The sequence below is a fragment of the Choloepus didactylus genome, chromosome 24 (assembly GCF_015220235.1).
Source record: "Choloepus didactylus isolate mChoDid1 chromosome 24, mChoDid1.pri, whole genome shotgun sequence".
NCBI lineage: Eukaryota > Metazoa > Chordata > Mammalia > Pilosa > Megalonychidae > Choloepus > Choloepus didactylus.
Window position 1 is genome coordinate 3,367,975 of NC_051330.1, and position 16,825 is coordinate 3,384,799.

The 16,825-nt window shown below is 37.6% G+C and overlaps 1 protein-coding gene across 1 annotated transcript; it reads right to left on the reverse strand.

The window, feature by feature from the left end:
* Positions 1-574: 574 nt before the first annotated feature.
* LOC119520026 (T-cell-specific guanine nucleotide triphosphate-binding protein 2-like) lies at positions 575-10,361 on the reverse strand. The gene is made up of 2 exons (XM_037817781.1): positions 9,973-10,361; positions 575-4,622 (listed from the first exon to the last, which is right to left on the reverse strand). Exon 2 carries the CDS (start codon positions 4,599-4,601, stop codon positions 3,279-3,281), a length of 1,323 nt encoding a protein of 440 aa, XP_037673709.1. The 5' UTR covers positions 4,602-4,622; positions 9,973-10,361; the 3' UTR covers positions 575-3,278.
* Between the last annotated feature and the right edge of the window lie 6,464 nt (positions 10,362-16,825).

Below are 16,825 nucleotides of genomic sequence, written 5' to 3' on the forward strand. Positions count from 1 at the left end.
ATGTCTACCATAGGATGGTTCTAGATGCATGGAACAAAACTCATGCTTGATGGAAATTACATTATTCAGGCAATAGACTACATTCTCTACTTACTATCTGACATGCCTCAGATGAGTTTCATCAAAAATAATAAAATGGATGCTTTCAAAACCTGGAGCAGGACTGTCTTAAAGGGAGGAAAGCTAAAACAGGAGTTTAGAAGTCTGATCCCTAGCTCTTAAGAGCTTTAGCATCTGGCCATTATATTATGTAAAATTACAAACATACATAAAGTCAATAAAATACTACAACAATACTCCATCAGTCCCCACCAATCTGTGGTACCCCCTACCAATTAATGAAAATTTCAGACATTATATCAAATCAGCCACAGATATTTTAGCATATAGTCCTAAAATATAAGGATGCTTTTTTGTACATAACCACAAATGTTACCATGAAAAAAAATTAGTAAACATTCCTTAACCCCTTAAAGTTTCCAGTCAGTGTTCAAATTTCCTTGGTTTTCTCACAAAGGTTTTTATGTTTGTTTGAAGAAGGCTTAAATAAAAAATCCACATATTGCAACTAAGGTTTAATTCTCTAGATTCATTTTTAATCCAAATGTTCTCCTTTCTGTATTTTTAATTTTTCACATTCAACCTATTGTTTGAAGAAATTGTTCTATGAAATTACCCATACTCTTTGATTTTCATGATTCTGTCCCCATCATATCATTTACCATGTTCTTCTGTTGCCTCTATTTCCTGTAATTAGGTAGATAGATCTCTGAAGATTTGGTCTGATTCATTTGTTTCTGGCAATAAAAATTCACATTTGTGTGCTCTCTCCTTCAATTGGAAGGCATATAGTATCTGCTTGTTTTTCTTTTTGTAATGTTAGCAGTCATTACATGATCATTTCCAATACCTATTATACTAACAGGCTTGCAAAATATTCACATTCTAATCCTATCATTCTTTCTGCATTTATACATGGAAAACTGATAGAAAGAAAAGTGCACCCTCATCAACCATTTGATTATTATGCAATTTTCATAGAAAAGCAATTTAAATACTTTCATATAAAAAGCAATATCAGCACACTTGTTTCACTCCCTTGTTTTCTAGTTTTTGAAATAATGAATTGGCTTCCTAGCCTACTATAAATTTTGCCAGTAAATTTATTTTTCTTTCACTATAACTTCATGGATTTAAACATGTATGATGTTACCAATTTACCGCAGTGTCAGCCATATGGTTTCCCAAATTGTTCCACATTAGGCCAGTGGAAACCTTTCCCAGTTGTCTTCTGAGTCTTTTTTCACACAATTTAGAATTCTTTCATAGTTCCTTTTAATCATATATCCCAGGCTTATTTTATATTTTGTGTCCCAAACTAAGAAGCCCTGGTTCCACTTACTGCCCCTGAGTAAGAAGTTCTGGGAAATGGCATTTAGAGACCACACATGGGGGCTAAGAATTCTCATTATTACTGGATTAGTCACTGTGTTTAGGCCTGTTCAGTATGCACATTAGAAAACTGACATTTTCTAAAGACAAAATAAATCACGAGTTCATGCTTCTATTTTCAGTACAGCTCTTGCTTAAATTTTACTTTATGTTCGGATGACTATTGTGCTGAAAATCTTGGTATCTAACTACATTAACATAATTACTTAATTTGCTTTATCCTAATGTAAATAATATAGTCTAAGAAAAGCAAATCATTTTCAATATTATTGTCAGTACTGCTGCTGAAAAACATGTAAGTTTCCTTTAGACTCATTTTTGTCCTTGGGATATATTCCAACAGAAATTTACCTTCAAATAATATCTCTGCTTTGTTATACCAAATATTCTGCTTTCTACTTCTTTAACAGTTATATAGCTATATAAAACATCTGCATGTTTCCAAGGCAAAGCCTACAAAATAAGTTGTATTAAGCAAAAACCTAACTTTTACCCTGCCCCTTGAAATCATTCTATCCCTTCTTCCTATAATTTCGTTTAATTCCTATGTTTTTGTGATTCTTTAAAATTATGTGTTAACATTTATTCATATTCTGAACTTATTAGCTGAGCAGTATTGTACTATACACTTCTCTCTGTATCTGGTGATTTATACATAATTCCTGGTCATGCCATGGTAATATAGAAGATATTCCTCATTCTTTTCTACACTTAACTAGTCAGCTATTTGGTTATCTACCACCTTCTATTGAAGAACATTTCCAATGTTTATAGTCTTTTCCCAATTCAATTAGTGCTGCAATTAACAGTTTTGGAGGATACACATTTTGTAATTTTTCTAGTGTTCTTTGGCATAGATTCTTCAAAGTGGGATCACTTGGTAAAAGCATAAGTATATATGTAATTTTCTTAGCTATTGCCTTGTTTTCCACATTATGGAATGTATCATTTTGTATTTCAACCAGCATTATACAACTGTAACTATGTTTTACAGTTTCACCAAAAAAGGTAAATATTTGCAATTTACCTGAATATAATAAGTGAAAAGTTGTATCACTGTAAATTCCATTTCTAACTTGCAATTCCTTTATTAGATGTGTGATTAAGTATTTTTTCATATGTTTAAGAAATACTTGTATTTCTTTTTATTTCCGCTAACTATTATTACTAACCTCTTCCATGTTATTCTATAGCCTTTCAGTTTAAGAAACAAATTATTCTACATTGACAACCAAAGAATGTGTAGGCTTCCAATATGCAAACTCCTTGTGTATGTTCCTTTCTTCTGCGCTTGCCCTTCCCACAAAGTATCCCAGATAAATGTTTTTCCTTAAAATTTCTCTTTCATTTCCTGTGACACATTGTCAGTTCACTATCTTACTTATTTATCAAATGAAGTGTTAAGCCTAGAAAGGGATGAGGAGGATTATGTTCAACATTTACTGATGTAGTAATGATCAGAGTGCATACATTTACAAAAGTACCATGAACGCCAAAAGCACACTATGTACACATTCACTCAAAAATACTTATGAGGATCTACTGACTGCACAATAACATTTTACTAGTATGTCTGTAATAAGCTCTGGGTATGAAAGAGCCATCACACAGAGAGTTATTCTCTCCTCTTTGCACAGAATTTTGGATTCCTTTCCTTTATTTTCCCAAGAAGGTTCCCAAAGACGGATGCTTTAGAGCTGATTGCTCTTTTTCTCAAATAACAGTCATGGAGGAGGTGGTCCACTCTTGGCTGTGAGCTGGGACTGCATCAAGCAAAGCTGACTCCACCTTTGCAGAACCAGTGTCATGAAAACACGGAGGATAAGTCAGGGGAGAGCTGCTTCACTTTTCCCATTTTCACACTCAGCATCCAGAAGTGGTTTGGTTTTCTCAGAGGTGGCATCGATCCTAAAAATCTCTTCTTTTTTAAGGAGAACTTTAGCATCACTTACCACAGTGTCAAGGAAATAAGCTTGCCAATAGAACGTTTTACCAAAGTAGAGGCCAGTGGCAATGAGGCCACCACTGATAGAGAAGATTTTCTCCACACATTTCAACACTGTTTCCCCTAAGGTCTCCTCATCCTTCTGAACTGACAGCAAATCGGGAGACTTAATATTTGCTGTGAGCATTTCCAGTGACACATTCAAACTTTCAGCCATGTTTTTGAGGGATTCATCATCCAGCCCAAAGTGAGACCTATAGAGGTTTAAGGTCTCCTTCAGTGTCTGCATTTCATTACCCCCTACACTCATGAAAGGGATGGTGGCCCATGCTCCAGCTTTCAGTGCCTCCAGCCAGATCTTCTGCTTCAAGGAATCCCTCTTCCTGTCAATGGCAGCCTCGGTAACACAGGGCAGGCACTGCACAAAGATATGGCGCTTCTGAGCTGGGAGATCCTTCAGAAGAGTGGTCTGCAACTTTGGGAAATCATAGTTAGACACATCAAAGCTGGAGATTAAGAAGACACAAGGATCCGTCACTTCGGCTTTCTCAAGATGTTCCAGACAGTCCTTTCTAATGTCTTGAAAGAGAGTATCCTTATTGAAAGTCTTGGGTTTACATTTTTTTAGATTGTATAAATCACTGTCCACCTTGGATCGAACAAAGTAGAAATTCTTCTTCATTTTTTTAATTGCTTTGGCAAGTTGTGCATCATTCTCTTTGAACCGTGTAGTAGAAATGATAATAAAGAAATCATATTCACCAAATTTCATTTCCTTCAGGTACTTCCGTGGTGGGAATCTGGTGGTTCCGATGCCAGGCAAGTCCCATATTGTCACATTGGAAATCTTCGGGTGTTTGTAGTCTCTTCTCTCCATGGTTGTCTCTACATACCCTACCTGGGCTGCATCTTTTCCTTCATGGTCCACACCCCTCAGGGCATTGATAAAACTGGATTTCCCTGATCCAGACTCCCCTGTCACAGCAATGTTTATTGGGGCATTCTCAATCTCTTTCAATGCATCACAGATCACAGAAGTTGTCTTTTGAATATCTCCTTTCTCCAGAAGTGATTGGATCAAAGTGATGGTTTTCTGAGGGAGGATTTTGCTTTCCATCTTGAAATCCTTAAAAAATTCTTCAAAGCTGGAGGCCAAATTATGAGCATTGGATGGTGCGGGTTTGGAGGAAGATGACTGACCCATGTCCTTGGGCAGCTGAGGATGCTAGAGGGAAGAGGAAAGAGAAAAAGTCAAAGAAATTGAAATACCAAGATGCTATGGCATTTGCTCCCTCCCACATTATAGATAGAAGACTTTTCTCTTTATAACAATGCACATTTCCTGGACTTCTGAACAGGATATAGTTTGCCCTTGGTCATACTCTTCCCATATCTTTGAATGCCCTCCTCTTTGAAGAGGTTTTTCTCCATTCAGGACTAATTCAGAGGCCTGATTATCCTATACAAACTCCTAACCATGTTATTCTTTATTATGTTTCAGTTTTCTTTACCTTTTTTTAATGTGGAAATATTAAATTTCCCCACCTCAGGAATTCCTGATATTATCACAAACATTGGAGACTACAATTTAGAAGGCCAAGCCCTTGGCCTACTTACATTTGTGCCTGAGTCACCCCTAGAGAACACCTGTTGTTGCTCAGATGTGGCCTCTCTCTCTAAGCCAACTTGTCAGGTGGACTCACTGCCCTCCCCACTATGTGTGACATGACTCCCAGGGGTGTAAATCCCCATGGCAATGTGGAACGTGCCTCCCAGGGAAAAATCCTTCTTGACCAAATGGGGGAAGAGAAATGAAACAAAGTAAAGTTTCAGTGGGTAAGAGGTTTCAAATGCAGTCAAGAGATCATTCTGGGGGGTTATTCTTACCCATTATATAGATATCCCTTTTCACTTTTATTGTATTAGAATAGTTAGAAGGTGTGCTGGTTTGTATATATTATGTCCCCCAGAAAGTGCCATATTCTTTAATGCATTCTTGTAGGGGCAGACATATTAGTGTTGATTAAGCTTGAACCTTAGGATTAGGTTGTGTCCATGGAGATGTGACCCACCCAACTGTAGGTGATAACTCTGATTAGATAATTTCCAAGAAGGCATGACCCCACCCATTCCACATGGGTCTTGATTGGTTCACTGGATTGTTATAAAAGCTTAGAGAGAAGAAGCTCAGACCTAGTGGTAGCTGAAATAGACATTTTGAAGATGGCCATTGGAAGCTAATGCAGACATTTTGGAGAATGCCATTTTGAAATACAACCTGGCAGCAAGCAGACACCAGCCACATGCCTTCCCAGCTAACAGAGGTTTTCCGGATGTCATTGGCCATCCTCCAGTGAAGTTACATGATTGTCGATGCATTACCTTGGGCACTTTATGGCCTTAAGACTGTAACTGTGTAACCAAATAAACCCCCTTTTATAAAAGCCAATCCGTTTCTGGTGTTTTGCATTCTGGCAGCATTAGTAAACTAGAACCGAAGGAAATACCTGAAACTGCTGGACTGCAATCCAGTAGAGTTTATTCTTGAGGATGATTCTATAACTATATAGCTTACACGGTATAACCATGTGATTGTGAAAACCTTGTGGCTCACACTCCCCTATCCAGTAGTGGACAGATGAGTAGAGAAATGAGGACAAAAGTAAATAAATAAAAGGCGGTTATGGGGGGTGTGGGATGATTTGAGTGTTTTTTTTTACTTTTACTTTTATACTTATTCTTATTTTTATTTTTTTTTGGAGTAATTAAACATTCAAAAATTGATTGTGTTGATAAATGCATAAGTATATGATGATACTGTGATCAATTTACTGTACACTTTGAATGAATTTATAGTATATGAATATATCTCAATAAAATTGCATAATAAAAAAGGGAGTGTTTAAAATTTTCAGAGACAAAAAGTTAACAAGTTAACACGAGACATGACCTACAAGGAATGCTAAAGGAATTTCTAAGGATTGAGGAAAAAGGAAGGAGAGAGAGGTCTGGAGTCGGGAATGGAACTGAAGAGTATTTGTAAGGGTAACCTAAAGGCAAAAAGGAGAAAACGGGGAAAAATTAGATCTGACAAATAAAAAACAAAGGATAAAATCGTTGGTTCAAGAACTGTCCTCACAATAATATTTTGAATGTGAATAAATTCAACTCCCCAATTAAAAGGTACAGACTGGCAGAATGGATTAAAAAGTATGATCCATTGATACGCCATTTTCAAGAGACTCATCTTAGAAACAGTGACACAGAGATTGAAAGTGAAAGAATGGAAAAAAAAATTTCATGAAAGCTGAAGCCAAAAGAAAGCAGAGGTAGCTATACTAATATCAGACAAAAGAGACTTTAATGTAGATATATAATTACAGATAAAGATGAACACTATATATTAGTAAAAGGGACACTTAGCCAAGAAAACATAAAAATCATAAGTGTTCATGCACCCAATCAAGTAGCTCCAAAGTACATGAGACAAACACTGGCAAAACTGAAAGGAGCAATAGACATTTCTACAATAATAGTGGGAGACTTCAATACACCGTTCTCTCCTATAGATAGATCAACTAAATAGAAGACCAATAAGGAAATTGAAAACTTAAACAATGTGATAAATGAATTATATATAACAGACATATATTGATCATTATATCCCAAATTACCAGTATATACATTCTTCTTTAGCACTCATGGAATTTTCTCCAGGATAAATCATACAATGGGGCACAAAACACCCCAAAGCCCAATAAATTTAGAAAGGATGAAATTATTCAAAGCACATTATCTGACCATAATGGAATGCAACTAGAAATCAATAACCACCAAATAACAAGAACATTCACAAATATGGGGAGATTAAAGAACACACTCCTCACAAAGAAGAAATTTCAAGAGAAATTGGTAAATATCTAGAGACAAATGAAAATGAGAAGACAACATATCAAAACCTATGGGATGCAGTGAAGGTGGTACTGAGGGGAAGTTTGTAGCTCTAAATGCAAACATTAAACAGGAAGAAAAAGCTAAAATCAAAGGAAGAAGCTAGAGAATGATCAGCAAACTAACCCTAAAGCAAGTAGAAGAAAAGAAACAGGAGATATTAAAGCAAAAATAAATGATATAGAGAACAAAAAAAATAGGGAGAATAAATAAACCAAAATCATTTTTTTAAGGAGATCAACAAGATTGACAAACCCTTAGATAGACTGACAATGTCAAAAAGAGAGAACACCCAAATATACACAATCAGAAATGAGAGGATCCTGAAGGAATTTAAAAGAAGCTTTTGATTTTGACGACTTCCCATTTATCTATTGTTTCTCCTTTGTTGCTTGTGCTTTGACTGTCAAGTCTAAGAAGCTACCTCCTATTACCAGGTGCTGAAGATGTTAACAAAAGAGTGGCATATGGAGAAAACTACCTATTGCATAATATGGACTCTATTTACTGGGAATACCTTACTAGTGTACCACACTAATACTAGGGATAAATAACTAGGGGCTGATAAGAGCTTTGGGGTGTTTGGGGTTGTGATTTTTTTTTTTTTTTTAATGGAGAACAATGATGATTGTACAACTAAGTGAAAATAATGTGAGACATGGATTGGTTTTCTTGGTAGAATATATGCTTTGTGAAATTAAGAACATCCTCCTTAATAAATCAAGCTCTTGATCTTGAGGCTTGCTCTTGTGAAACGTGTGGCTGTAAAGGGGAGTCTAAGGCTACGTATAATTATGTCTGGAGGAGGTTACCCTCATGCAAGCTCCAGTTGCATATCCCAAATGGCCACGGTATGCAAAGCCCAAATCAAAAGTGGTCCTGAAAATACTAAAGAATACCTATGTCCCTATCTGAGATTCTATGAAAGTTTCTCTCACCAAGTTTATTTTTCAGAAACTTAAATCCTCCAGAGATCTCCTATGCCAGATCAGTCCCAAATCCCAGAGGCAACAGCCTTTTCAAGAACATCAACTGGATGCATCCCCCTTCCCCATAAGGTCAACAAAATTTTTTAATATGAACAAGTTAGGGTGGTCACTTCTCAGATATCCCTGAAGATTGAGAAGTGTGAGGGGTAGCAACAGAAAATAGGATTTAACAAAGGATTATGAATACTGAATCTTTATATATATTAGTTTCTAGGGTGTTAGAATAGCTAGAAGGAAATAAATGAAATGGAGGAATGTAACCCATAACAATATTTGAAATTTGCTCTACAGCAACTTGTTAAAATGTACTTTGAAAGTTGTCACCTTTCTGTATATATATTATATTTCAAAATAAGGAAATAACTGAAATGTTGGAACTGTAACTCATAACATACTTTGCAATTTTCTCTATAAGTACTTGTTACATCATACTTTGAATGCCATAACTTTCTGTATACATGTTATATTTCACAATAAAAATGTAAAAGAAATTCATTTCTAAGAATTTTAATAGCAGCAGCATTTATCCTAAATCAAAGTTGGAAGGAAGCCAAAAGTCATCAACACTATAATGGAAAAGTAATTTGTGGTGTACTCATATATGGAAGAGTCTGGAGCAATCAGAAAAATAAGCCTCCATTACCCACAACACTGATGAAACACATGACATAATATTGAGTAAATGGTCCTAGAAATGAAAGAATGCAGCTATATGATTCCATTTATGTAAAACTCAAAGCCAGCAAAAACAATCCTGGTCATGTGGGTGGATTGTGGTCTCTATTGGAGAGTTAGAGAAGGAATCAGCGTGAGGGGCTGCTTTGGTTCTGGTCACATACACGTCCATCTTCTGGGCCCTTGTGCCAAGGCTGCAAATCCACAGTGATATGTGTGTGCTGTATACAGTGGGTAGTGGGATTTTTGTATGTAGGCTACACTTCAATACATTTTAAAAGAGGCAGGGAGGGAGGAAGGGAGGGAGGGAGGGAGAGAGAGAGAGAGAGAGAGGTACAAGAGAGATACAAAAAGAGAGAGAGAAAGAATACTGAATAAAATAAGCATTCAAGTAAGTAAACCAGAAAAGGTACAGCAGTCTCAACCTAAAAAGAAAGAAAGAATAAAATGAAAAATGAATGAATATAGATAGCTAAACAAACAACAATAACAAAAAAAAAAGAAAAACAATGAAAAAAATTTTAAATGATTAATGAAAAATCAAAGCATGGTTATTTGTAATGATTCAAAACATGAACAAATTTCATATACTATTAAGGAGGGAAAAGGAAGTTGGCATAAAAAATATAGTTGGAGAATGAGATAGGAAAGTGCAGTGAAACAGAGTTTAAAATTTTATTATTTACTTTAAAATCCATAAAATAATATTATTTGAAATGGTAGCAAAAACATTTTTATACCTAGATGGATTAATTTGCTAGAACACTGTGAGAGGTGACAAATGGTACAGGGAAAAGAAATCTCTGAACAGTTTACAGCCTTCCTCCAGCTGTCCTGTCCCTCAGCCTTTCGAGTTCTCAGACCCAAAATTGAGCCTCCAGGCTCACCCACCCTCTGCCCTTCTGCTCGTCTTCCATTTTTTTTTCACATATATTCAATGCAAAGTGTTTTCTCACTCACCAGATCCTGAGAGAAAAGAGACTTCTGGTGTCAGAGATGAACTCTGAACGTTCTCCTCAAAGGAGCAGAAAATGCTGAGGCTGGTGTCGTGCTCTCTGCAGCCACAGCACAGAGAACTCCTCTGCCTCAGACTTGTGGTTGTCAGTGAAATCCAGGTCCCCCGTGGTCGCCGGAGAGAGAGGAGCTGACTGTCACTCTGAATGGCTGAACGGCCTGTGAGGAGCTGGCAGGACTCAAATCCTCCAGCCACGCACCACCCTCACAGGAAAGTAATCACCCGGGGAGAAGAAAGCAGTCAGCACATTCAGATCCCTGTGTTTCCAAGGTCAAAGGGTGAAACCCCAATTCCACTTATACCTCTTCCCAAAAATACAGCCGTTTCCAGGAATCAAAAGTGAAAGGCGCCATGAACTTAGCTGTGAGCTGCCCAAGCTTTAGTGTGATAAGTGAGGGGAGGAAGAGGGGCCCAGGAGTGATCCCAGCCCAGGCTCCAGCTCCAGGCCAGGAGCAGCTGAGCCAGGGGACAAAGACACAGGCCTGAGCCCTGGGCAGGTGCCTCTCGGGGCTTCCTCCCATAAAAATGCTCCTCAGACCAGCCTCTGTGGAAGTAAACCCTTGTCCCTAAAGCCTTTTGAAAATCCCCATTAATTATTCATTAAATAGAACATCCACTACATGGTTCACAATTCAGGAGCTATAAAAGAACATTCAAAAATATGTCATCCCCCCAACACATCTGTACACACAGTTCCCCTCACGAAGGGGACCATGTTGTCCTGCCAAGAATATTTTATGGACATATGAGCAAGTTTGCACAATCTCTTTCCATGTTTTCCACATGGGAGCTTTCTCTACAGGTCTTACACCTTGATTTTCACACTTAACAAATGATCAGCAATGGTTCTAGATCAGTCATTCATAGCTCTTTCTGTAAAAAGAAAATATAAATTTCTTTCTTATTAGGAAATAGAATATACAAAAATGTGCATAAAATCTAAAAGTGCATTTTAACTTATTTACAAACATCTATTTTACTACTATGTATGTCAAGAAATAGGCCCTATATGAACCACAACTCAATAAAGTTGTTTTCAAACCCCAAAAGAAAAAAAATTATAGGACTTTTCAGCTCTCAGAAATCTCTCATGAGTCTCTGCAAATATCACCTCCCTCCTACCCACTGGAGTTCAACACAGCTATGATTGGTTTGGATTCAGAAACGAGGTTATTACATCAGCTAATCAAACCCAGATCTCACATATATTTGTATTGCCCTCTCTTAGTAAAACTTTCTTTTGCAAACATCTCTTAGTCTAACAACAACTTTTCAAAACCGGCCTTATTATCCCCATTTCACAAGTTACATGAAATACTAAAGTCCAGACAGTTCAAACTAATTGTTCCAGTTCATATAACCCATAATTTTCATGTCTTTAGAGAGTTGGAGTCCAGATGGTGATATAAAATCATGACATACAGATACCTCCTCAAGTCATTCTCAGGTAAATACACAGAGAAAAGTGTCTCCTTCACTTGTGATCTGAAATATGCATCCTAGTAATTCAAGGAGATGAGGAAGGGCAAGTTTGTGTGTTTGGGAATTTTATATATTTCCAATCAGGTTACAATTTCCAATAATTTGGTCATTCTACATATAAGATTAATTTTTGCAACCTGGAAAACTCATATGAACTGCCATTGAATGCCATATTAACACCATATTTACTATAATTTTGTAGAGAATATTGGACATGAACCTGTTTTGCATGTGCAATTTCAAAAATGTATCAGCTTTACAATGTTTTTTCTACTTAAAAAAATCTTTTACAGGAGTGATGCCCTGCAGAGAGGAAAAAAGGAAACAATAAGCTGCCATTGCCTGTGGGAACTTACAGAACTCAAGTCCCTATATAGACCCAGCGTGGTTGTGACACCTCCAATGGCAACCACCAACTCAGCCTGTCTTCACTAGCTGTGACAGGGGAGAGTCTGTCTCTCTCCAGGGAGCTCTTGGGGGTCTTTCTCTCACTGTGGTAGGCACTGTAGATGTGGAGAACCAGAGAAATATTGAGCAAAAGATAAAGGTCTTTGATTTCATCCTCAGCAAATTCTAGATTTGTGATCTGCTGATTGTAATAATGAATGCAAATCAATATATTATAAGATTCAATGGGAAAACACACCATTTCAATAAAAGAAAAAAGTACTTTGATTAAAGTCAACATCATATTAAGATCTCAAAATTATATTTTTGGCCAAATAGAAATCTTAACTGCATCATATATATTGATCAAAAAATACTACTGATATTCTACTTAGTGCCAAATAATAAAAATTTTTATTTTGGAGGTGTTGAATAAGACAAGGATTGCTGCTATCTACACTTATATTCAATGTTTTACCGGAGATATATACCCATTAAGTAAGATAGGGAAATGAATGAAAAACAAGAATTCTCAATGAAGGATGAAAGCAATAATATTCTAGATGTTATACCTGAATACATAGAAAAAACTACCAAGACAAATTAAAAATAAGAGAGTTAAACAATGTTGCCAGGTAAAAATTCAATCCTTAAAATAAATCAAGTGAATTTACATATAACAGTAAAAATAAGAGACCTGAAGAATGAAACTTTTAAAAGTAAATAGCCTTTAAAATATTAAAGTATTAATTATATTAGTGTGTTTTTAGAAAAAATGCAATATACACACCGAAAAAAAAAAAAGGAGAAATAATCATTGAACAAACTGAAGGATGACCAAATATATGGGAGATATACCAGGACATGGACTGAAAATTTTAGTATTGTCAAGTTGTGAATTTTTCTATATTGGATATATAGATAAAACAAAAACCCAATTTAAAGACTACCATATCTGTGGTTGTTTCTGAGCTCACTGCCCGATGCACAGAGAAACCAATTGTTTGACACTGAGATTTTGAATTAAGAAAGAGCTTGATTGTGAGTTTTACCAGCAAGAAGACAGGAGACAAGGCTCAAATCTCTCTCCTAGACTTGAGGAATAAGGGGGATTTTATAGGAATGGAAGGTGGGCATTGCTGTGGTTTGACTGGCTGGGCACAGATTTGCTCACATAGTGATGAGGCTGGCGTTTGGCCAGATTTTCCTTGTTGGAAGACTCTCCTTTTGGATTTTCCTGGGGTGTCAGAGATTATCTGAGGATGCATTCCTTGTTTCTGTGCATGCTTGCTTTACATTGGCCTGCAAAACAAGCTCAAAAGGAGAAGCAGTTGCTACTAATGTGTTAAAGAATAGCTAACCGGTTTTGAGCATTTCACGATCCTATGTGAGTATCTGTGTGTTCATTTATGTGCATCCTTTTGTATGTCCATATGTATAAATTTAATGTCTATGCATGTTGAGAAATTGTCGTTTATTTTTGAAGGAATGTGAAAAAAAGAAGTGCCAATAATTGCAAAGACACCATTCTAGAAGAAAACCAACATGGGAGAATTTGCTCTGCAGGATAACAAGACTTATTACAGCACTACACAATAGAAATGGAGTTTTTTGTATCAAGAATAGAACACTGCCTGTAGAAATGTATAAGGTGTGCAAAACTGCAATTGAGGAGGTCCAGTTCCAGCTCCAACATATAAAGAGCATGAAAGTCATCACTCTCATCTTCACAAAAAGAAAAAAGCTGAACAAACTGAAATCAATGATCTTTGCTGACTCAACAGAAAACTGAGGTGGCAGGGCAAACAACCTCTGCAGGGACACATGAGTGCAGAGAAACACAGCTGAGTTCTCCTTATGTGGAGCAGAACATGCTGGAGCAACCAACATGGGACACTGAAACAGCAATTCTGATGAAATTCCAGAGGCTGGGAGACTGAGTGTGATCATGAGAACATGGGAACATGAAAGTGAGAAATTCCTACAAGCAGCAATCTTAGCCCCCCTCTCCTGCACTTTCACGGGTCTTAGCTCCAGGAACCCCAACCCAAGCTCATAATGAAGATCCAAAAATGATCCTTCATGGTTCTGGTAGGGGGATGGAAAGCAACCATTGCAAGCTACGCCCAGAACATTCTCCCTAAGAGGGCTGACTCCCCAGGACAAAAGACTACCAGAGACTCCTTCCACTTGGGAGGAAGGAATTCCTCCTACTTGAGCCTCTTCTAGCCTTCATGTCTCACCTAAGGTGAGGGGGAACAGCTGAGAAACTCATGAGAGGATCCAGACTCAACAAAAGCCTAAGATTTAATCAGAAGATTATAGACTCCTCCCCTTCCCCCACCTCAGTTTACACACCACAGCAAAGAACTCCAGGGTGGTCAAAATGGATTCAGTATAAAAGAGATGCAAGATGAATACCCTATTTTAGGAGCCCAAAATAACCCAAAGACAATAGGGGAGACAAAAATAAGGTTGAAAAAAATATGAATCTCTAGCTCCTACTGCCATTGCAAATAGTAAATAAAGCAGTAGGTGCTAGACTTTCATATTTTTCTAGGCAACTTGATATAAAACCCCCATCTAAAGGCTGATTTTCCTCTGTTCTTTAACCTGCTATATCTCTAGTGATAATTCATAACATAAATTCTCATACATATGCCTTCAGTTATTCTAGGGAGAGCAGTGAAAGGAAGGCAATGCAATGGATGAATTTCACCTTGCAAATGACATCCAAATATTTACCTTTGTTCTTCATTAACTTGAAGGATTAGCAGGAATGATTAATCAGCAATTGTGACACTGAGTTACTAAGGTACCCTGGCTTCCAAACTGAGAGCCCCTGCTCACCAGCCAACATTCCCAAATATGTCTCTCAGAGAAAAGATATCATTCACGTCAGAGATGTGGTGGATCATCAGAAAATCCTAGATCTGGTTGACATGCTCACTATAGTTAAAGGGACAGGAATCTTCCTCTGCTGGGGTCCTGTCCCTTCCACTAAAATATAAATCCAGTTAACTGATGTAAGGGAGAAAGAAATTGAAAAGATCCTGCAGTTTAGCTCCGTTAATCAATGAATGTAAGGCAGCTGGACAGGACTTAAAACTCCCCTGACTCCTGTTTCACCACTTGATGTGAAGCTGGAAAAACCCTGGAGGAATGAAGAATTAGACACATCTCAGAATTTACTGTGTTTCAAGAATTGAAAAGTGAAAATTGGCCTTTACTCCTCCTCCCAACAACTCAGTCAATTCCAAGAAGAGAAATTTTGAAATTCCTGAGATGACAGGTCAGCTGTCTGAAATGTAAGCCATGGTAAGTGAGAAAAGCATAAAGAAACAACTTAGTAACAAGGTTTGGACATCCTCTGTGGCCCCCAAAAGACCATCTTCTGCTGGCCCCTGCCTCCATCAACAACCTAAACTATATTTCACACAACAGGTTACTGGGTCCTGTGCAAATGCCACTTGTAGTCTCACCTTGGATCCACCCCAACTCTAGCTCCTATGACTTATAATCCTATTTCTTGACAGCTGTAGATTTATTTCCCTCAGACCTTGCTACTATTGTATAGACTCTGAGGGAGAGTTTGACAATGGAATAGAAAATTTGGGGTGTGAAAGTGAGTAGACAGGAATAAGGGAGAGGGAAGCCAGTATTGATGAACCATGAAGCTGGGAAGGACTGTGATCACGCCAGGCTCCCTCACACCCATCGGTGTACTTATGTCTCCCAGCACCCCTGCCAGGTGGTTATGTTTATCTCCACTTCAGTCGACTTAGCTGCATAGTTGAAATTTCCAAAGAGTTAAGTCCACTCACCAAAAACCAGGAAGGAGAACTCAGAACCAAGTTTAGATATTTTTGATTCACCAACAAGTGTTTATTGGAAAATTCTATGTGCTATGTGCTAGGCAGCCTTTAAGTGATGGACACTCAGAGGGAAATAAAGTGCACACTCCAGCTGCTGTCATTTACCTTGAAGTCTAGTAGGAAGAAACCACTTATAAAGTAACTACTAACAAAATGATCCTAAGGATGCTGGGCATACATTGAATAGCATCGTGTATTAAGAAGGGTGATCATCTCAAACAGCATATGTCCTATTTATATTTTTATTTGTTCTAGCAAACAAACAGCACTGTATCAGCAGATGGAATCTGAGAGCTTTTCTTAGACTCAGGACTCTGGGCTGTGTCTGACCCCACACCACTGTCACCAGTCAAGTACTTGGAGAAGATGAGGGGACTCTCCAGATGTTAGGAACTCAGTAACCTCCTAGTGGGCTGCTGGCCATCTGTGGCAAGGAGATCTGCATTTCCAGGAACACATGAGATTTTCCTGAGAAAGTTTTAGAGAAGGCTTCCCAGGATGTATGTAACTAGTTATGAAAAAACTATGCAAACAAGGAAGGTAGGAAAAAAATACATTGAAGGGAGATGCAGCCAACATGCGCTGTAAAGGAAGTGCTCTCCTCCTCTTTTCTCCCTGTCTTACTCTCTCCTTCCATCTCCCCCTTTCTTTGACACACCGAAACCCAATCCTCACCACAATATATTATAACTATTTGTTTGGAGGAATATAAATGTGGCAACTCCAAAAAAACTATGCCCTGGATTTCAAATTCCCAGTCACTCACAGGGGAACTTTCTCTACCTTCAAATGTAGATTCAACTGCATCATGAAAATGGGATCTCCATGGTTGGAGTGAGAGGTGGAGTCTAACTCAAATTGTTTTCCATATATCTCTGATTCTAGAAGTTGATAGAAAGCTGTTGGTAGATTTTATATTTAGGACGTTGTAATTAATGAAGAGAACTCCCCTCTGATGTTTTCCAGGGCTCAAAGTCCAACAAACTCAAACCAAAGTAGACAGTAATATGTGGGTGATAAACTGACTCTTACTTACATGCTACTGTCACTGGTG